The following is a 21,910-nucleotide window of genomic DNA, read 5'->3' as shown; positions in this document are numbered from 1 at the left end:
GTTCTATGACAGTCCATTTTCAGAGAAGGAGTTATTATTTCTCAAAAAAATTTTATTTATATTTTCCCCGGTGGAGGTTCCTCCATTAGGTCTGATGACAATACTTGTATCATCATCACATGAATTATTTAAGATTCCAGATCTTTTACACACAACGAGAAGAACAACAGACTCAACATTGATTCCTATTATACACCTGTAGAAAATGATCCTCATTCTGAAGGTACCATTCCATTGCATACATGCACTGGTTTTCTTAATATGACTCTCTGCATTCCTTTATTTAGATAGGTTGAAAACCAATTATCACCAAGATTTCAAGCAACATAATATTTTAGTTTCTCTGTAATATTGTGAACTGCACAATTAAATGCTTTTAACAAGTATAGTAACAGAAAATATCCATCGACAATATTTCGTCATGAGTCATAAAATGAATGGAACAGAAGGCAATACTGTTCACAACAGAATGTGTAAGATCTGAATGATTACTTATTGTAATTATAAAGTCACTGGAAGTATAAAAAGTGTTTTTGAAGATAAGATTCAGACTTGTTCACCTGATCTAGCCATCTTGATTATCGAGAGCAAAAATAATACTTTTCCTTGATCCAGGTATTTAGATACACCTAGTGAGCAACAAAACTGCAAAGCAAGCATAAGGAAAATTGAAACAGACATATAGTGACTGAAGACTTCATAAAAGAATGAGTTGGGTGAAAACACTGCTCAAAAATCAAATGGTGAACTGTTCACCAGTTGAGAATGTATCTCCAAAAAGACACCCACTTCTAATATGTTAAACACTATGAACTTCAAACTGAAAAATGAGTGAATAGGATGCAGCTTACTGGAAAGGATATCTGATGACTACAAACCGACACACAGGGACCTAGGAAACTCACACATGCCAATAACCACTGACAATTAAGACTAAGTTCTAGCAGGAAGTGAAGGTTAAAACATGCTGCTGGCACTCTCTAAAAAGTGACGCAATTCTTCAAGTGAAACAGGAGATAACAAGAAATATTGCATATAATTTACCCGAGAGACTGAGGAGTTAATACCTGTAGTAAGTATTATCGACTGTAAAAATTTGCCCCCAAAAAACCAAGGCAAGTCACTGGGAGACTGATTTCCACAAAGCATTCTGCATAGCTCCCATATCAGGCAAAGTTAGAATTAATGACTGACAAGTAGGATTGGTGAAGGTCTGGATCTGGGCCAGTGGCATGCCTACGTGTTTTGGTCAGCAATGTCGTCAGCATTCATCAGGTATGATGGGTAGGAAACATTGTGTGTCAGCCAATGAGAGAGCAGCGAAGAAATGATGTATTTTTCAGCAAAGAAATGATGTTTTTTTTAAGACTGTCATATTTTCACATCATTATATCACAAACTCTGAAATCTTAACACACTTGGAAGAAAGTGGCAAATAGTTTGACAACCAAGATATTAATATGACTGTAGCTGTGCTATTAAGTCCCAATCTAACAATTTGACATACATTTAGAAGAAACAGTCAAATATATATTGTTAAATTAACTTTTGTGAATAAAACTGTTCTTTCCAACCTAACCTAGGCCTCGGGTTTAGTTACAGATATGTCTATCACCACATCGAGATATTTTAGCTTTCACATATGTTGAGTTCACCAGCTCACAACCAAATTGTGACATCTTCATAATTCATAACATATCCTGAAAAAAGGTCAAATATTTGTGACAACAAACATCATAAATTTAACTGCTACACTGGCTCTCTCACCTACTGAAGATTAATATGTGAGTTTCACTTCATTGTATCAAAGGCACACTGGCTACCAAGAATAAATTTCTTCCCCAGCCTGGAAAAAGGTAAATTAGGTTCAACATCCCATCGACAATGAGACTATTAAAGATGGGATACAAGCTCAGACTGAGAAAGGAAATTCACCATGACCTTTTCAACAGAATGATTCCAGTATCTGCCTCAAGTGATTCTGGGGAACAACAGAAAGCCTAAACCTATATTGTCAGGTGGAGATGTGGTCCACCTTCCTCATGAATGCAAGTCCAATGTCTCACCACTGTCTCACCTCATTCAGTCCCAGTTCCGGAAAGTGAACCAATTTCAATTTACTGTGATAACAAAGGTGCAATCAATTTATGCAAAACAAGTGAATACATCATAATGGAATTTAAACTCTGTTCCTCTCCTAGTAAACAATATTAGGGAATTAAAACTAGCTGAGGATATGATGTTCTTGCAAGAAGCAAAACCCTTTGAACTCAAACCAAACACACTGATATCTACAAAACCAAAAACACTCACATCTAACATAATTTTATTTGAGAAGAGATGGCTCACCTGTAGTTATGGTAAAACAAATTCCAGTGAAGGGTATGCTAGCCAATACACTGCCCAAATTATTGTCAAGATACATCATTATTAAAGGATTATTAGAAACAATGCAGGTAATATATGGACATGAATTTTAGCAGGGGTGTTGTGAACAGGAATCACTGTAACTGTTAACTTTCATGGACCAATGCGTCTCTGGATGCACGTTACGCATAAAAAAAAATCAGAAATTTAAAGCAATATTTTTATAAAAAATCTGAATGATGTATCCTACTTTTTATACATTACACCAACTTAGTGGCCTAAATATTAGGCACAAACAAAAACTGAGTTCTGTAGAGCGACTCATTACTGAGTAGTAATTGTGAAATTGGTACCTGACCAACAACCAGATACACACCCTTGGGCCTTCAAACGTGCGTTCAGTTAGAGCTACGACAGTACTGTTTGGTAGTTTTATTATTAAAACATATAGGTATCCACGCACCAAATATGACTAATTTCTGAGGTGGTCTTATCCCCCTCCCCATAGAATGACCCCCAACTCAATGTTACATGGCACACAGCATTGTTAACACAGGGCTGATCACGCCATAACAGGACCTCCAGAAAACTCAAATTGTGTGTGTAACTGTTAGTTCTATAACATACAGGTCACCTCAATGCTTAATTCCGTATAGGTGTTCTAGATTTCTTCTGTTGACAGATGCCACATCATAACCTTTGTGGCGACAGTCAACCACCAGTAACATCACCGGCGAAGTACGGAGTAACAGGTCTTTGGAGACTCGCGATTCTTTGGCAGTCCCGTCTACTACTTGACTGAGTGATACACATGTCATGAATGTCTGCATTGTTCTTCTTCTGTTTTCTGTAATTACACAAACCTTAATAAAAGTGTCTTATCGTAATAAGTTGGAGTTTTCTGTGTGTGGTGTGCCAAAAAACCCACACCTTTATTGTGAATTTTACCTATGGAACCAGTAAGACATTTACAGAGGCAGATGTGAGCTCTGACCACAATTTATTTTGTATGAAATGTATAATAAGATTGAAGAAATTGGAAAAGAGTAGGAAATTAAGGAGATGGAAACATGATAAGATGAAAGAATGAGACTTTTTAAGTGTTTCAGAGGAAACTTTAGGCAATACTGACTAGAAAAGGGGAAATAATACAGTAGGAGATAAATGGCTAGCTTTGAGAGATGAAATAGGAAAGGCTGCAGAAAACCAAATAGGTAAAAAGACCAAGCCTAACAGCGGTCCTTGGATGTCACATAAGATACACAATTTAACTGATAAAATGGCAAAATATAAAAACTGAGTAAATAAACACAGAAAGCAGAATACAAATGTCTAAAAGATGAGACTGACAGGAAGTGCAAAATATGCAGAAATGGCTAGAGGACAAATGCAAGGATTCAGAAGAATGTTTCACTAGGGAAAGATAGATCCACCTACAGGGAAGTTACAGCTAGGCCTTTGGAGAAAAGAGAAGCAGCTGTATGAATATCTAGAGCTCACATAGAAAACCAGTACTAAGCAAAGAAGGGAAAGCTGAAAGGTGGAAGAATATACAGAGTGTCTATACAAGGGAGAGGAACTTGAGAGGTAGTATTATAGAAACGGAAAAGGACATACACACACCACTAAGAGTTTTGCATCGCCTCGTTCCGAGACTTCCATAACCTGTACAGAAAATTGGAATAGAGATCAACACAAACATCATTCCCAACCTTTTTATTTCTCATGAAACTCACACATTGCATGTTGTACCACCATACAGTGAGACCTTCAGGGGTGATGGTCCAGATTGCTGTACACACTGGTACCTGTAATACACAGTAGCATGTCCTCTTGCATTGATGCATGCCAGTATCTGTCATATTATTCTATGCACAAGTTCACCAAGGCACTGTTTGTCCTGACTGTCCACTTCTCAAAGGCGATTCGACGTAGATCCCTCAGAGTGGTTGGTGGGTCACGTCGTCCATAAACAGCCCTTTTCAATCTATCCCAGGCATGTTCAATGGGGTTCATGTCTGGAGAACATGTTGGCCACTCTAGTCAAGTGATGTCGTTATCCTGAAGGAGGTCATTTACAGGATGTGCACGCTGGGGGTGTGAATTGTCGTCCATGAAGACAAATGCCTCGCCAATATGCTGCCGATATGGTTGCACTATCGGTCGGAGGATGGCATTCACGTATCATACAGCTGTTACGGCACCTTCCATGACCACCAGCAGTGTACTTCAGCCCCACATAATGCCACCCTAAAACAGCAGGGAACCTCCTCCTTGCTGCACTCACCGGACAGTGTGTCTAAGGCATTCAGCCTGACCAGGTTGCCTCCAAACACACCTCCGACGATTGTCCGGTTGAAGGCATATGCGACATTCATCAGTAAAGAGAACCTAATGCCAATCCTGAGCAGTCCTTTCGGCATGTTGTTGGGCACATCTGTAATGCACTGCACGGTGTCGTGTTTGCAAAGATGGACCTCGCTATGGATGTCGGGAGTGAAGTTGGGCACCATGCAGCCTATTGGGCACAGTGAGTCATAACATGACGTCCTGCGGCTGCACAAAAAGCATTATTCAATACGGTGGTGTTGCTGTCAAGGTTCCTTCAAGCCATAATCTGTAGGTAGCGGTCATCCACTGCAGTAGTAGCTCTCGGGCGGCCTGAGCGAAGCATCTCATCGACAGTTCCTGTCTGTCTCTCTGTATCTCCTCCATGTCTGGACAACATTGCTTTGGTTCATTCTGAGACACCTGGACACTTCCCTGGTTGAGAGTCCTTTCTAGCACAAAGTAACAATGCGGACATGACAGGAGCACGGTACTGACCGTCTAGGCATGGTTGAACTACAGATGACACGAGCCGTGTACCTCCTTTCTGGTGAAATGACTGGAACTGATTGGCTGTCGGACCCCCTCTGTCTAATAGGCGCATGGTTGTTTATTACTTTATTACTATATCTTCGTTGTTTACCATCCATGGCTGGACAGACTGCATCACAAATAAAATGTTTAGCAACTAACATTTATACAACACCATATACAAAATTTATATTACAAATAAAAGAAAATATTTATGCAGTGCACAAAAACACACAGAGCATAGAGAAAATGAAATATAACTAAACAGGAAAGGAAAACTTCATAGCAGCAAATGAAAATACCATAAAGCAAAATGTTTACAAGACCATGTAGATCTCACACAAAGTTTCATTTTGGCAAAATATGTACTTTAAGTAAAGCACAAAATTTAATGTGCAGTTAACTGAGAACATAAAAAGAAGATTAAATTTAGGCAAAATTATACATAAAACATAACAATATTTATTATTTTGTCCATTCACTAGAACCACTGTTGAAAAACTCTTCCAAGGAATATAGCGGACGTTGTTTCAAGTCCTGAGCAATTTTTTTCCAAAATAATTCAGGTGGCAGGGATTTCACTTCTGGGGGCATTTGATTGTACATTTTTAGGGCGACTTTTGGAAAGCTGTCTTGTGTACTTGATAGGCGACACCTTGGCACTTCAATGTTCCTTTTAGAGCGAGTGTCATGATTATATATTTCTTGTCTTATGCTAAAATTCCTTTGATTTTCTTTTATATAAATGAGGCAGAAAAACAAATACTGTCTAAAAACAGTCATTATGCCTAGCCTGGTGAAAATAGGCTTACAGTGGTCCAGTCTAGCAACACACCTTTGCTGCCTGAGGAGTGTCCCCACAACAACAGTCCATAGCTAATGTGGCTCTGGAAGAGTGCATGGTAAACTATTGTGAGAAACTGGTCAGTTATTACCCTCTTCAGCTTCCTCAGGAGGTATATCACACGAGAAAGTTTGGTGCATACATATGCAGTGTGATCATTCATGGAGAGTTTGCTGTCAATCTTGAAACCCAGTAGTTTGACAGTCTCCATGTTTTTTTGGTCTTCAATGTTGGTTAGACTGCATATCAAATGTTGGGTTTTTTCTTCATTGATCTTCATTTTGTTTATTATGAACCATTCTTTTATTTCCTCAAACATCAAATTTGATGCACCAAGAGCTTCTGCGGCTGTATGTCCTTTGGCAATGAGGGTAGTGTCATCTGCAAACTGCAACATTTGACTATTACATCATTGGGTGAGTTTAGTGATGTCTTTGAACAGTGAAAGGAACTGTGACTGTGATACAATATCCATAGTCAATGTCTATCTTCAGGTGTCCCGGGAACGGAGGTGATGAAAAACATTTTTTGTTGTGTGTAGGTGAAGATGAGGTGGGAGATATGATAGTCCGAGAAGACTTTTCACAGAGTACTGAAAGAGCTAAGTTGAAACAAGGCCAATGGAGCAGATGACATTCCATGTGAACTACTGACAGCCTTGGGAGAACCAGCCATGACAAAACTATTCCACCTGATGTGTAACATATATGAAACAAGTGTAATACCCTGACTTCAAGAAGAATGTAATAATTCCAACTCCAAAGAAAGCAGATGCTGATAGATGTGATATCACTGAACTATCAGATTAAAAATGATGGTTGCAAAATACTAACATGAATTCTTTACAGACGAATTGCAAATCTGGTAGAAGTCAGCCTCAACGAAGATCAGTTTGGATTCTAGAGAAATGTAGGAACACGTGAGGCAATACTGAACCTATAACTTCTCTTAGAGGAAAGGTTAAGGAAAAGCAAACCTCAGTTTATGGTATTTACAGACTCAGAGGAAGCTTTTGACAAGTTGAATGGAATACACTCCTCCTAATTCTAAAGGTAGCAGGGGTAAAACACACAGAGAAAAAGGCTATTTATAACTTGTTTGGAAGCCATACCAGAGAATGGAAGTTGCTACTCACCATATAGCGGAGATGCTGAATCACGACAGGCACAACGAAAAGACTCACACAATTATAGCTTTTGGCCATTAAGGCCTTTATCAGCAGCAGCAGCAGCAGCAGCTGCAGCACACACACACACACACACACACACACACACACACACACACACACGAGCGAGCGAGCGAAAACGCAACTTGCACACATGTCTGCAGTCTCAATTAACTGTGAGGAGCAGCACCAGTGCATGGTGGGAGTGGCGACTGCATTGCCAATATAAAATTTCGAAGTTTCGGCAATTATTGCAAGACGCCTTCTTCAGGGTGTATTGCTAACTGCTGAATGGGCGCTAGTTTGATTACTTATATACTAAGGAGGAGTGGTGTCATTGGATATGAGGGTGAGGAGAAAGGGTATTAGATGTTCTTTTATTGTTCTTTGCATTAAGTGTTGCCACTGGCGGAAATAGGTGTTTTCCATTGGAGTTTCCTTTATTGCTAGCAAGTAGGAAAATGAGTGGCTACTGCACCTTAGCACTGTTTACTAGCTGCCTAGTGTGGACTAGGGTGTGTCAACACACTGTGTACCCACACCACTGTGGCCTACTGCACACCTGTTGCTCTGCGAGAGCTGCTGTTCTGCAAAAGATGTCACTGCTGGCAGCCAAGAGGCTGGGAGACGGTACCCGTCTTCTCTATTCATGTTGTTGGGTTGCTTGGCTATTTCTGTAGCTTCTCTGATCTTCCTCCTCAAGCTAAACAGCTGTTTTGCCAGTACGTGGGTGTCTTCAGATTCAATCTTCATCCTGCACTGTTCTTGGTGTTCTGCCACCACTGACTTGCTGTATTGTTTGATATGGATATCTCTCATGTTCAGATAACTTTGTGCTTATCGGAGGCCCAGTCTCACCTACATACAGCAGTCCACATTCACACCTGATTTCATAAACTTGTCAATTCTATCTTTCATCGAACCGAGACCCTCTTTTACTTTGTTGTTGCTACAAAAAATTGCCTTAATACTTGCTCAACGGAGAATTTTGCCCAGACGTTCAGTCATCCCTTGCACGTATGATAGCAGGACAGTGTTCCATGCTTTGTTCTGCATTTCCCTATTGCCCTCCTCCTCTGGCACCATAGTTCTTTTTGTATAATCCTCATGTCTTATCCATTAGCTCCATAAATAGACCTGAGGTTCTGTAGCTCAGTGTTGAGAGTGTGTTCATTGCTGATCCTGTAGGCTCTCTTAAAGTTTGCAGGGCTGATTTCTTTTGTGTAGGATGGTAGTGCGAGGATGCATGCAGGTACCTGTCCATGTTGGTGGGCTTTCTATAAACTGTCTCCATGCTTCCCATCAGCCTTACGGTACACGTCCACATCGAGAAAAGGCAATAACCCGTTCTTTTCTATTTCCATGGTAAAGTGAATTCTGCTGTGCTGCTGATTGAGATGGTGGAAATTCTGAAGCCTTTCTTCTCATGTGTCCAGATGGCGAAGGTGTCGTCAACATATCATTGCCAGCATTCTGGGCATAATGGAGTGGACTGGAGTGCTGTTTATTCAAGTGCTTGCATAAAAATGTCCAATGTGACAGACGATAAAGCGGAACCCATAGCTACACTATCCGTTTGCTCATAAAAATCCCCTTTCCACCTGAAATTGGTGCTTGTCAAACAGTGGCGCACTAGCTCGCAGATATCAGGTGCCATGCGTTCCTCTAAAATGTTCACGGGTACATTCGTGAATAAAGATTTCATGTCGAAACTGACCATCAGATCCCTACCCAAGACATGCTTTTCTTTCAAAAGTGCTACAACCTAATACCCTTCCTCCTCACCCTCATATACAATGACAGCACTCCTCCATAGTATATGAGTAATCAGACTAATGCCCATTCAGCAATTAGCAATACACCTTGAGGAAAGCACCTTGCAATAGTTATCAAAATGTCAGAATTTTATAGCTGACAATGCGATCCCTCGCAGAAGAATTTTATTGATTCTGAGTTCTACTATTTACGAAGTCTAAGAGCCACTCAACGTCGCACAGAGATTGGCAACTTGCTCTAAATGTTCAGAAATGTAAAATTTTGCACTTTAGAAAACAAATCAAACCAGTGTCCTATGATTATAATGTCAATGACTCACTGTTGGAATCAACCAACTGATACTCTGTGAACTTATTCCATGTGTTCGTAACTGTGTTAATGGCCTGCAATGGGAGACTGTATCAAATGCTTTCTGGAAATCTAGAAATATGGAATCTGCCTGTTGCTCATTCCACCTTGTCCGAACATTACATGTTTGTTCTTCCTACTCATCCACTGATTTCCGGTTCAGTTACCCCTCTTTTAACTATAATCTATCATTATTCTCTCAAACAAAAAACTGTGCCCAGTTCTTGAAAATAGGCACGTCATACACGTCTACAGGAAGGATAGTAGAATTGATCCACAAAACTACCACACAGTATCCTTGACACTGATTTGTTGAAGAATCATAGAACGTATTCAGAGTTGAAACATAATGAGGTATCCTGAACAGTATGACCCCCTCAATGCCAACCAGCACGAATTTCGAAAACATTGATCACGTGAAACCTGACTTGCACTTTTCTCACATGACATACTGAAAGCTCTGAATCAAGGCAACCAGACAGATGCAGTATAACTTGATTTATGAAAAGTATTTGACTCAGTACCACACATACACTTATAGTCAAAAGTATGATCATATGGAGTATCAAGTGAAATTTGTGATTGGATTGAGGGATTTTTGGCAGGGTGGACACAGCCTGTTATCTTGGATGGAGAGTCATCGTCAGATGTAGGAGTAACTTCGGGTGTATGCCAGGGAAGAGTGTTGGGAACCTTGCAGTTAATGTTATATATTAATTACTTTGAAGGCAATATTAATAGTAACACCATGTTTTTGCAGATGATGCAGTTATCTACAATGAAATATTATCTAAGAGAAACTGCAGAAATATTCAGTCAGATCTCGATAAGATTTCAACGTCGCGCAGAGATTGGCAACTTCCTCTGAATGTTCAGAAATGTAAAACTTTGCACTTCACAGAACGAAAAAATTTAGTAGCCTATGACTATAATATCAATGAATTACTGTTGGAATCAACCAAATCATAAAAATAACTGGGTGCAATACATTATAGGGGTATGAAACAGAATTATCACTTAAGTTCAGTCATGGGTAAAGCAGGCGGTAGACTTTGGTTTATTGATAGAATACTGGGTAAGTGCAATCAGTCTACAAAATAGATTGCTTACAAGCCACTCATGTGACTGGTTCTAGAATATGGCTGAAGTGTGCGGGACCCATACCAGATAGGACTAACAGGTGATGTTGAATGTATGCACAGAATGGCAGCACAAATCTACAGATGTAGATGTAGCACAATAGTAACAACTAATTGAGAGCAAAAAATTTTCATGCAGACAGCCCAGCACAATGGTTCCTGAGAAGATAGATGTAAGACAGTTGGAATCAGAACAGAGAGTAAACCAGTGCCACAATAGAGCTAGAAGGGATGACAGAAAAAGCGGGGACAATTGTGGAGTAGCCAATTTCATTGCTGCTGCTTTGTTGTGGATACAAATTCATACAGGCTAATATTTTACGTTTAATACTTTCAGCTAAAAATCTTTCTCACTTTAACAAAGCTGGTTGATGTCTGTAGCAGACGGAAGAGCAACAAGACAAAGAAAACAGCCACAAACCAGAGACCAAAGGCTTTGCAATCCTCTCTCTGTGAATAATGCATTGATACTGATACGTTTTTACTTTCTATAAATTTAATACATTGATGACAACTTTTACATGTGTTTTCAACGGTCAAGAAGAGAAACTGAATACGATAATTAACGGTAAATGAATACCGTTAGTAGATTTGTAGCTCAGTATTTGTCTGTAGTAATATTGTAGTTCGACGAATTTTATAAGTACAATGAAGACGTTACAAGCTGACGAACTGAGACGTTCGTGGTCCATTCCTACTGAGAAAGCGGGCATACTGGACGGAGCTGGACTTAAAGACGGCGACTTGATAAAAAAAAGAATAAAAATATATGGCACGACAATGAAATAGTGCACTTAAACAGAAAATGCAATTTCGTGACTGTGTCATTCTAATAAAATTTGCTATCGATGGGCTTTGTCTGAAAATGTATATTACGTGTGGTTCACAAATATAGGAAAAAGTTGCAACATTTTGAAAATGTATACACATGAATAGCGTTATCTTTTCAAGCCTCGTCCTTGAAAAGATTTTGGTTTGACTTAGAAGCTAAAAATAAACTGATAACAGAATGACGAACTTCCTGCAGCAATACGACGTCTGTTAAAAAGTTATACAAAGCAGCCAACAACTATGAGCTGAACCATTATGACTGCCGTCAGTGTAATGACCCTGCCTTCATTTACAATGCAGCTAAATTCACGCTGTATTGTTTAATACGTGAAACTTTCGACAACGTGTTAATCACATTTTCTACCTAGAGCTAAAGCTGTCGTGTTTACTCACAACAATTTTTCAGCATTTCCATGAAACAATACAAATCTTGTATCTTCTTCAATGTGACAGTAAAAGGAGTATTATTTAACACGGTTTAACTATATCAGTTTCAGCTAAACAAAACAATCTATTTCACTACAGAAATGGTTATCCAACTCATTCGCCCGCGAACTTACGAACTATAAACTCAACACGACAAGAACATGCTCATTATTTATGCTGGAGTATGCTGAACGCATACAGTATCGCACCAGATATTACCGTAAGGGGGAAATATTTTAGTGTTTACAGGCTGAAAATAATATGACAATACAATAAATTTCGACCTTATCATTACTTGCTTTACTGTACTACCGCAGTACATTGTTTACAAATTTTAATAAAACAAGCGTAAGGTTACTGAGTTAAATGCCTAAGAAAAGGGGCGTTGACTTGTAACCTACTTTCACAGTAAGCCTCCACTTACCTTAAGCATTACACAAACAACTGCATACTGACGTCTTCGTATTAATATAAAAAAGTATTTGTCAAAATTTCTGAATTGGAAGGGAACGTACTCTGCTGTCGTCCCTAACACGGCTTGTTCAGCTATTCTTCACCCGCATGATCATTCAATAAAGCTCTACTATCTCCTATGTTTCACATTGCAAATGCGTCATATCGAATTTTCTTAACCTCCTGTCGCCTAAAAAACTCAACGCATTGCTTTCCGCAGCTGTGGCTTCGCCATAGATAATTATCAGCTGATCCATTCGTTGGTATCAGTATCAGGGTTAACAGTTGAAGTTTACGTTTCGTACTTTCGTTTATTTGTCTCTGTCGGAGAGTGTACTCTATTTAGCACATGCAATTAAAGACGCATACCCTCCTTGATACCCGCGAAAGATCTTGCCAAAAATTCTTTGCGTGTGACGTATAGCACTGAGTTCTAGTGAACTAAGTGCGCTTGCAAACAATGTATGTGTTCATTATTGAAGATTACATCTCTTGAGATATTTATTCTACTTATAATTATTTCCTCCGTTGACATACCATTTACGCTTTTCAAATATATTGTACTCAGAGTAACATATCTGATTGTTTTAGCACGAGAAAGGTTGATTCAGAACTGGAAGAACGGAAAGGGAAACATGCAGAAGGTCGACAGCACGCTAAAGGAGAAAATTGACGAATGGCTTGAATGGGACAAGGTAAACACTCGTTTTTATAAATGTCTGATTCCATAAACAATAAATATAAATTAAATGTATCTTCATATTTTTGATGATAGAATGAAGGCACTACCCAGGAAATCAAGTCACTCTGTGCATCTGGTAATTATGAAAAGTTGTCAGATATTTTATTAAGTCACCTTGAATTTGGAACAGCCGGCTTGCGAGGACGAATGGGGGCCGGTTATGCTCAAATGAATGATTTAGTCATTATACAGACGACACAAGGATTTACAGCTTATTTGGAAGAGGTAACAAAACAGTCACATGCTGCAACGAATAGTGTTGTTATTGGATATGATAGTCGCCACAACAGCAAAAGGTTAGTTATATCTTTAGGGGTATTACAGAGCCTTAATTAGTAATATTTGAATAAATTTAGGAATAGATCAAATTAAGAGTTTACTGCATACATTAGAATAGAAAAATAATGGTGGTCGTGGTGATGGTGACTTTTGAGTGTGATGATGCGTGTTCTGCCAATTAGACATCTCCATCACTGCACGTTCAGAATTCTCCAATCCTGTTTTTATACCATCCATTTTGTAGTTGTGTGTGATGAATTTTTCTAGATATCATCAATTATGTTTTTCTTCTTCCGCTAGTCATCTTCCCTGTCACTATTCTTTCTAGTGCATCCTTAATTATGCTGTTCCTTCTCAGTGTGTGTGTTTTTCCTCATTCATTATGTGTAACAACACAGTGTTATTCCTATTTTATCTGATCACCTCCTCATTTCTTCTCCTGATTCTCTTCTCAGAAGCCTGTAAGTATTTCACTTGTCTCCATGACCATGTCCCTTTTTCGGCACCATACAGTGTAACCCTTCATTACTCTTTTCTATAAATTTTTATTCAATGGACCGAGCAAATACCACTCTTCCTGTACAACATTTCTTCTGCAAAATGTGCCCTGGTTTTTATTTCTTGATTAGGACTATGTATTATGTTATTGGTTATTTTGCAGCCTTGGTACCTACAGTTATCAACTTTTTCTAACTCAACACATATTCTCACTTTTATCTTCCTTGACTGCCATGTAAAAATCATCACCTTAGTCTTCTCCACATTTATCTTAATTTCCTATTGCTTACAGATGGTGTTAAGTTCTTTTGACATATTGTTATTACCTTTGCCACTTCATCAAGAAATCATATACCCTTGATTATCCTTTCTCCTATTGAAACATATTGTTTTAACCAGTTTTTAACTAAATCATCTAAATTGCTGTTAAACAGAGTAGGTGAAAGACAACAGCCATGTCTAACCCTCTTCTCAATTTTAAATCCTTCCGTTGTCTCATATTCTTACTTTATTCATTATATTCTGTATGAACTACTTATTTGACTGCTCTCTTTCCAGTTAATTCTGATCTTCAAGACATCTAAAGTTTAATCCACTAAGCTCAGTTGAAGACTTCTTCCCAGTCAGCAAAAATTACACAAACTTCCCTACTGTACCTGTTTCAAGGTATCGTTCCCCATTTATTCGTAACAGTCCAACAGCAGCTCTTTTGCCTTTGCCCCTCCTGAAACCAAATTGTTCTTCATCTAAATAAGACAAATATAATAATAAAACATGTGCCAGTAATCAACAGCATTTTATCATTGATGGAAAGTGATTTACGAGTATTACATTATTTTTTTTTTATTTCTTATTGACTCAATTGCAATATGTGCTTTTAATCATGACTAGTTTTGCCTATATGTTAGTTATCTTTAGTAACCAGTTTTTCACTGCACATGGTGAACTGTGAGTACTAGACTTATGTAGACATGACAACTTGTGGAATGGAGACTGTTGACTATGTGTTGCCCACAATGTACTGCTCCTGAATTTTGCCAGTGTGCAGCTAAAACAATCAAGATTAGAAGCATGCTCTATGTTATGTGTATAGTAGTAGTAGTAGTAGTTTATTCATCCAGAGACAAAGTACATTGCATGGATTTCGTCAAAAAACACACACACACACACACACACACACACACACACACACACACACACACACACACACACACACACACAGGGTGAACAACACTATATAAAATACAGATGTGCTTAGTAGACTACATAACATCAGACCACATTGAAATAGCACGTACAACTTTGATTTTTTTTACATTTTGTACATATTATTTATTTAGATCATAGCAACAGTCAGATAAAAATTACTATTGGCACAGAGTACATTAATATAATTGTTTAGTATGAAGCTATTCCAGGTATTCTCTTACACTATAATAGCAGTTGGTCATTAAAAATTTGAATACTGCTTCTTTAAATGAAGACAATTTTTTTAATTTCTTTTATCTTTACCGGTAGTTTGTTATACAATCTGCTTCCTTGTATGTTTGTTTGTTTCTGCGCCAGAGCCTTGTTAACTCTTTTTATATGAATGTCATTGCACTTTCTTGTGTTGTAAGTACTTTTCTGTATATAGAGGCACGGTAGAGGTAGAATATTCAGCTGTTTAAATAACTGCTTTGAAGGAGTTGGCCTTGAACTGCTGGTAATTGTTCTAACAGCTCGTTTTTGTTGAGTGAAGATGGTTTTGAGATTTTTCTTACTATGACCCCAGAAGGCGAGGCCATAGGTAATAGCAGAATGTATATAAGCAAAGTTAACAGTTCTGCTACATTCCCTACTACATACAAAGCTAATAACACGTAAAGCAAAGCAAGCAGAGCTTAACTTATGTAAGAGATACAGGATATGGGATTTCCAGTCTAAATTTTCGTCTATATGTACACCTAAGAATTTTGTGGTAGCAACTCTCACAATTTCTTTATTTTGTATTCTGAGATCTAGATCAGAGTGTGACTTCGCTCTCCTGTAATGGATATAATTAGTTTTAGAGATATTTACGGTTAATTTGTTCACTTCAAACCAATTTTGCAAATATTCTATAACTCTGGTTGCAGATGTTGGCAATACCCAGTTTATGTCAGTTACTACAATGTTTGTGTCATCCGCAAACAGGGTTATATGAGTACTATTTAGTGGAATGTTGATATCATTTATGTAAAGAAGAAATAGGAGAGGTCCTAGAACACTCCCCTGCGGTACCCCAACTGGCACAGTCTGAATATCCAATCTGTAAACAATACTTTGGGTTTTACTGTTTGTTGTTGCAATTTCTACTACCTGTTTCCTATTATGGAGATATGACTGAAACCACTTTTTAGCTACTCCTCGTATACCGACATTTTCTAATTTGTCTAGCAGGATATCATGTTGGACAGTATCAAATGCCTTTGAGAGGTCCAAATTAATTACTATTGTTCTGTTGTTCTTATCTAGCCCCGTTACAATATTTTCAATGAATTGGGTGATGGCTGACTCTGTACTCATTCCTTTGCGAAAGCCGTGTTGGTTTACAGACAATAGATTGAATTTCTCGAGGTAATTTGTAATTCTGTTTTTCATGACTCTGTCTATTACTTTTGAAAATACCGATAATAAAGCTATTGGTCTATAGTTTCCCACTTCATGTATATTGCCCTTTTTATACAATGGTTTTACTTTTGCAATTTTTAATCGTTGTGGAAAGACACCTTCTGAAAATGATATGTTTATGATGTGTGAGAGTGGGTCTGATATGACACTAGCACATCTCATAATGACTGAGCAAGGTATCTCGTCAATCCCTGAGGACATTTTATTCTTCATTGTGTTTACTATTCGATTTACTTCCAATTTGTTCGTGGGAGGTAGCAATAATGAATTAACACTTTGTGCTTCTGGGATTGATGTTCTACTAATCTTAGAACAATTTTTACTGAGATTGATTGGACTATTTATGAAGCAGTCATTAATGTAATTTGCTAAAGTAATATTTCTGACTAGCACACCTTGATCATCTTTTAAAACAAAGTCATCTGGATTTCTAACACTTTTGCTTGAGCCTATTTCTTTTTTTACTATATTCCATGTAGCTTTTGATTTGTTTGCTGACCCAGCAATTACACTGTCATTGTGCATTGTCTTGGCTTTTTTGATCACCTTCCTGTAAATTTTCTTGTATGTCTTAACATAATCTGTGAAGTGTTCATCTTTGCTATCTTTTTTGAGTTGACTGATATGTTTTAGTGTTTGACTAGATGCTCTAATAGCAGGTGTTATCCACTGGCTTGTGTTCCTAGGCATGACATTGATCTTTGTGAGCTTTTTTGGGAAACACATCTCAAATAGGGACATGAATGTACTAAAAAAGCATTGAAAGATTCCTCGGTTGTTATTTGTGCAAAGACATCTTCCCAGGTTTCATTAGCTAACAACTGGATGAAAGTATTCACTTTTTCTGTATAGAAGTGCCTTTTGTATCCCCACTTATATTTTACTGCCTTGGGGATAGAGTAATTTATGTATGTTAATAGTGTATTGTGATCCGAAAGACCTAAGTTTATGTTTAGTGGCTCAGTGATACCATTCTCCATATTTGTGAAAATGTTGTCTAAAAGAGAAGATGACAGTTCTGTTATTTTGGTGGCATCTGTAAAGAGTGGTTTCATGTGGAAGCTGCTGAGTATACTCAAAAGCTGTCTTTTTTCATCACTTTCAATTAACAGGTTAATATTAAAATCTCCACATAAAAATAATTTCACTTCATTACTATAAAAAGTGTTTAATGCTGCTTCAAATTTTTTTTTTTTTTTTTTTTTTTTTTTTTTTTTTTTTTTTTTTTAGAATATGTTTTTGTCTCCCAGTGGAGATCTATGTATTGTAATGACAACTAGTTTTTCACTCTTCTCCTCAGTTTTTAACTCTATGGCACATGATTCAAAATGTTTTTTCTCTATTTAGATGGTCCAATTCTGTGTTCACTTTGAACTGCAGTCCTACTCTAGAGTAAATGCATACCCCACCATTTTTAAAAACACTTCGGCAATAATGTGATGCTAAATTAAACTTGCTTATATTTATGAGACTTAATTCACTAGCCTTGCACCAGTGTTCAGATAAACAAATACAAGAGACATCAGCAAGATTATTTAAAGCTACTTCTAGATCTAGTACTTTGTTTCTGAGGCATTGAATATTCTGACACATTATCCTGACTGTTTTGCAAGTATTTTTTCTTTTGTCATTACCTGGTAGTGTGCTGCTTTTTCCATAGTAGTTGTGACTTATCTGCAAATTTTCTTGCTGATTTGTCACAATCTTTTCCTTTTCTTTGTCTGATATCATAGTAAATCCTTATTTAATGATATCGATGTACCTTGTCTTTGACTCCTCCTTAGGCATTGTTGTGTTGCTGCAACTGTTGTTGGTGGTTTTGTTGGTGCTGCTACTGTTGTTGTTGGTTCTGTTGCTGCTGCTGTTTCTGTGGCTGGAGGTGGTGGTGGTGGTTGTGGTGCTGACAGGATTCTCCGTGCTGTTGCTGCCTTTGATTCTTTTATTGGCACTATTTCTGTTGATGGTGGATCTGTTGTTGTAGTATCTGTTGGTTTTGCTGTTGTTTCCGCCAAAGGTTTAGTTGCAGTTACTGATTGTAGTTTGACCATTTGTGGTAATTTTACTGCTGCTAAGGATTCTCCGTGCTGTTGCTGCCTTTGATTCTTTTATTGGCACTATTTCTGTTGATGGTGGATCTGTTGTTGTAGTATCTGTTGGTTTTGCTGTTGTTTCCGCCAAAGGTTTAGTTGCAGTTACTGATTGTAGTTTGACCATTTGTGGTAATTTTACTGCTGCTAATGGTGATGATTTTGTTGTTGCTGTTGCTTCTGTTGTTGTTGCTACTTGTGATGAACCTGCTGTTACTGATTTTTGTGGTGTTACTGTTACTGTTACTGTCGTTGATGGTGCTGCAGGTGTTTGCTGGTGCCTTTTTATTTCATCCAATACTTTTTGTGCTACAATTTTCTTCCCTAGGCCATGAGAAGTGTGCAATCTCCGACCAATGCCACTAATATCAACAACACAAACATTTTCGAATTGACTGCATATACTGGAAAAACTCTCATTAGCAGCACTAATCTCTTTGTTCACACAAGACCAGCGTGGCAGATCATAGCGATGTGGAATGTTGCAGGCTTTAGAGGTTTCATTTTTATATACATGTTGTTACAATAACAAATAACAGTTACTGTGTAAAACACAAGATTAGTCTGTAGCTTGATAACTAAGAAAAATAGGCATTTAATGTTATGATTTAATCATTTGAAAGTGGTAATCCTAACTGCATAAACTAAGAGTAGTACGTGTTGACATAATGTAACAAGACTATCTGGTTTAGATATATACACATTATCCATTCCACTCTGTGATATCAGTCTCAAATAAGTTAATAACTGCATATAGGGTTTGCAGCTTAAGAGCAGTGAGAATTTTTCTGGTGATAAGGATTGTACACTTCAGAAGGCAACATACTGAACATTTTCAGTACCCCTACTGAAAACACTTTACATGTTGCGGATAATCAACATCTCAGTATGTTTGATACTTTTATTTTTATGATTATTATAAATGTTGACTTCATGCCAGATATTTATTGGGTTTTTGTTACATGCTTGTGGCAGCTGAAGGCATATTTATATAGGACCGTTGTTACTAGGTTACCCTGTGGTTGCTTACTGTTTGTCATACTAAAATGGCTGGGTTAATCAGTTCATAAGGTCATCTGTAAGCAGGAGAAGCAGCACTCATCATTTATTTCCACAGGAAACTTAGTTCAAATCTGTGAAACAAAAGTGATGTTATAAATGTTAGAACAGAAAAGTTTGTCATAAGTTGAGGTAGGCAAGTTTTGAGAAAAAGTTTGACCATCCAACTCCTTGCAACAGATCAGCTGCAGCAGATACATGCAATGTCAAAATGGTGAACTCGAAGCAGTCTGAAAAATTGTACAGTTTGTCACATTGTGGTACACAGAGTTCACTGTAGAACACTGGCATACGCAACACTAAGTGACTTATGGCATGCAGTGGCTGGTCTTTTTGCCAGTACAATTGGCCAGCTCACATCATAAATTGCCAGACATGGTATTGCCATCAGATGTGGCTGCTGTTAACATAGATCATAATGTTAATGGCTGTTGTGATGACACATTTTGGTGAATATTTTTACAGTTTGATTGAGAGTTGGCAAAGATAGTGAATGTGAAATCAAAAATACCTGTTTGTGGTGACAGACTTATCTGTAGCATAGCCTGTGTGAAAAATCTGTCTTTTATATCACATTGTATTTGCCATGTTCTTTATGACATTTCTAACATTTCCTGCGTCACTAGTCAGTCAGTGACTATTATTGAATATTTTTCTTTATCCGTTTATTGTTAGCTTATTTGCATAAAAGTGCATAAAACATATTGTGTGTGGGTTTTAAGGGAGAGTGTAAGGAGTCATTCCAATCCCGGGAGCAGAAAGACTTCCCTTAGGGGGAAAAAAAGGACAGGTGTACACTCGCGCACACACACACACACGCACACACATCCATCCGCACATACACAGACACAAGCAGACATATCTAGGCAAAGAGTAAGGGCAGAGATGTCAGTCGAGGCGGAAGCACAGAGGCAAAGAAGTTGTTGAAAGACAGGTGAGGTATGAGCGGCGGCAACTTGAAATTAGCGGAGGTTGAGGCCTGGCGGATATCGAGAAGAGAGGATATACTGAAGGGCGAGTTCCCATCTCCAGAGTTCGGATAGGTTGGTGTTGGTGGAAATATCCAGATAACTTGGACGGTGTAACACTTAGCCACAGGGTGATCCTCATTACCAACAAACACTGTCTGCCTGTGTCCATTCATGCGAATGGACAGTTTGTTGCTGGTCATTCCCACATAGAAAGCGTCACAGTGCAGGCAGGTCAGTTGGTAAATCACGTGGGTGCTTTCACATGTGGCTCTCCCTTTGATCGTGTACACCTTCCGGGTTACAGGACTGGAGTAGGTGGTGGTGGGAGGGTGCATAGGACAGGTTTTACACTGGGGGCGGTTGCAAGGGTAGGAGCCAGAGGGTAGGGAAGGTGGTTTGGGGATTTCATAGGGATGAACCAAGAGGTTACGAAGGTTAGGTGGACGGCGGAAAGACACTCTTGGTGGAGTGGGGAGGATTTCATGAAGGATGGATCTCATTTCGGGGCAGGATTTTAGGAAGTCGTATCCCTGCTGGAGAGCCACATTCAAGGTCTGATCCAGTCCCGGGAAGTATTCTGTCACAAGTGGGGCACTTTTGGGGTTCTTCTGTGAGAGGTTCTGGGTTTGAGGGGATGAGGAAGTGGCTCTGGTTATCTGCTTCTGTACCAGGTCGGGAGGGTAATTGCGGGATGCGAAAGCTGTTTTCAGGTTGTTGGTGTAATGGTCGAGGGATTCAGGACTGGAGCAGATTCGTTTGCCACGAAGGCCTAGGCTGTAGGGAAGGGACCGTTTGATATGGAATGGGTGGCAGCTGTCGTAATGGAGGTACTGTTGCTTGTTGGTGGGTTTGATGTGGACGGATGTGTGAAGCTGGCCATTGGACAGATGGAGGTCAACGTCTAGGAAAGTGGCATGGGATTTGGAGTAGGACCAGGTGAATCTGATGGAACCAAAGGAGTTGAGGTTGGAGAGGAAATTCTGGAGTAGTTCTTCACTGTGAGTCCAGATCATGAAGATGTCATCAATAAATCTGTACCAAACTTTGGGTTGGCAGGCTTGGGTAACCAAGAAGGCTTCCTCTAAGCAACCCATAAATAGGTTGGCATACGAGGGGGCCATCCTGGTACCCATGGCTGTTCCCTTTAATTGTTGGTATGTCTGGCCTTCAAAAGTGAAGAAGTTGTGGGTCAGGATGAAGTTGGCTAAGGTGACGAGGAAAGAGGTTTTAGGTAGGGTGGCTGGTGATCGGCGTGAAAGGAAGTGCTCCATTGCAGCGAGGCCCCGGACATGCGGGATATTCGTGTATAGGGAAGTGGCATCAATGGTTACAAGGATGGTTTCCGGGGGTAACAGACTGGGTACGGATTCCAGGCGTTCGAGAAAGTGGTTGGTGTCTTTGATGAAGGATGGGA

The 21,910-nt window shown here is 38.8% G+C and overlaps 2 protein-coding genes across 7 annotated transcripts in view; one reads left to right on the top strand and one right to left on the bottom strand.

The window, feature by feature from the left end:
- Positions 1-12,637, bottom strand: part of LOC126278989 (START domain-containing protein 10-like) — a 115,432-nt gene extending 102,795 nt beyond the window's left edge. Inside the window, exons 1-2 of one of the 6 annotated variants that reach the window (XM_049979296.1) lie at positions 12,180-12,637; positions 6,162-6,458 (exon numbers count right to left, since the gene is read on the bottom strand). In XM_049979296.1, the coding sequence (XP_049835253.1) occupies positions 6,162-6,458; positions 12,180-12,188 (306 nt within the window). In that variant the 5' untranslated portion in view covers positions 12,189-12,637. Of the gene's footprint in view, positions 1-6,061; positions 6,116-6,161; positions 6,459-10,852; positions 10,924-12,156 lie in introns of those variants that run through there. The other 5 variants (XM_049979295.1, XM_049979301.1, XM_049979302.1 and 2 more) reach the window with 5 other exon arrangements.
- The window catches only part of LOC126278986 (phosphopentomutase), a 140,423-nt gene continuing 130,099 nt past the window's right edge, over positions 11,587-21,910 (top strand). The window contains exons 1-3 of the mRNA XM_049979289.1: positions 11,587-11,975; positions 12,800-12,903; positions 12,984-13,246. Coding sequence (XP_049835246.1) covers positions 11,930-11,975; positions 12,800-12,903; positions 12,984-13,246 — 413 coding nt within the window. The 5' untranslated portion in view covers positions 11,587-11,929. The remainder of the gene's footprint in view (positions 11,976-12,799; positions 12,904-12,983; positions 13,247-21,910) is intronic.

Source organism: Schistocerca gregaria, chromosome 6 (assembly GCF_023897955.1).
Source record: "Schistocerca gregaria isolate iqSchGreg1 chromosome 6, iqSchGreg1.2, whole genome shotgun sequence".
In the NCBI taxonomy this organism is placed as follows: domain Eukaryota; kingdom Metazoa; phylum Arthropoda; class Insecta; order Orthoptera; family Acrididae; genus Schistocerca; species Schistocerca gregaria.
The sequence above is the reverse complement of the archived record's forward strand: the minus strand, read 5'-3'. Positions and strand labels throughout refer to the sequence as shown.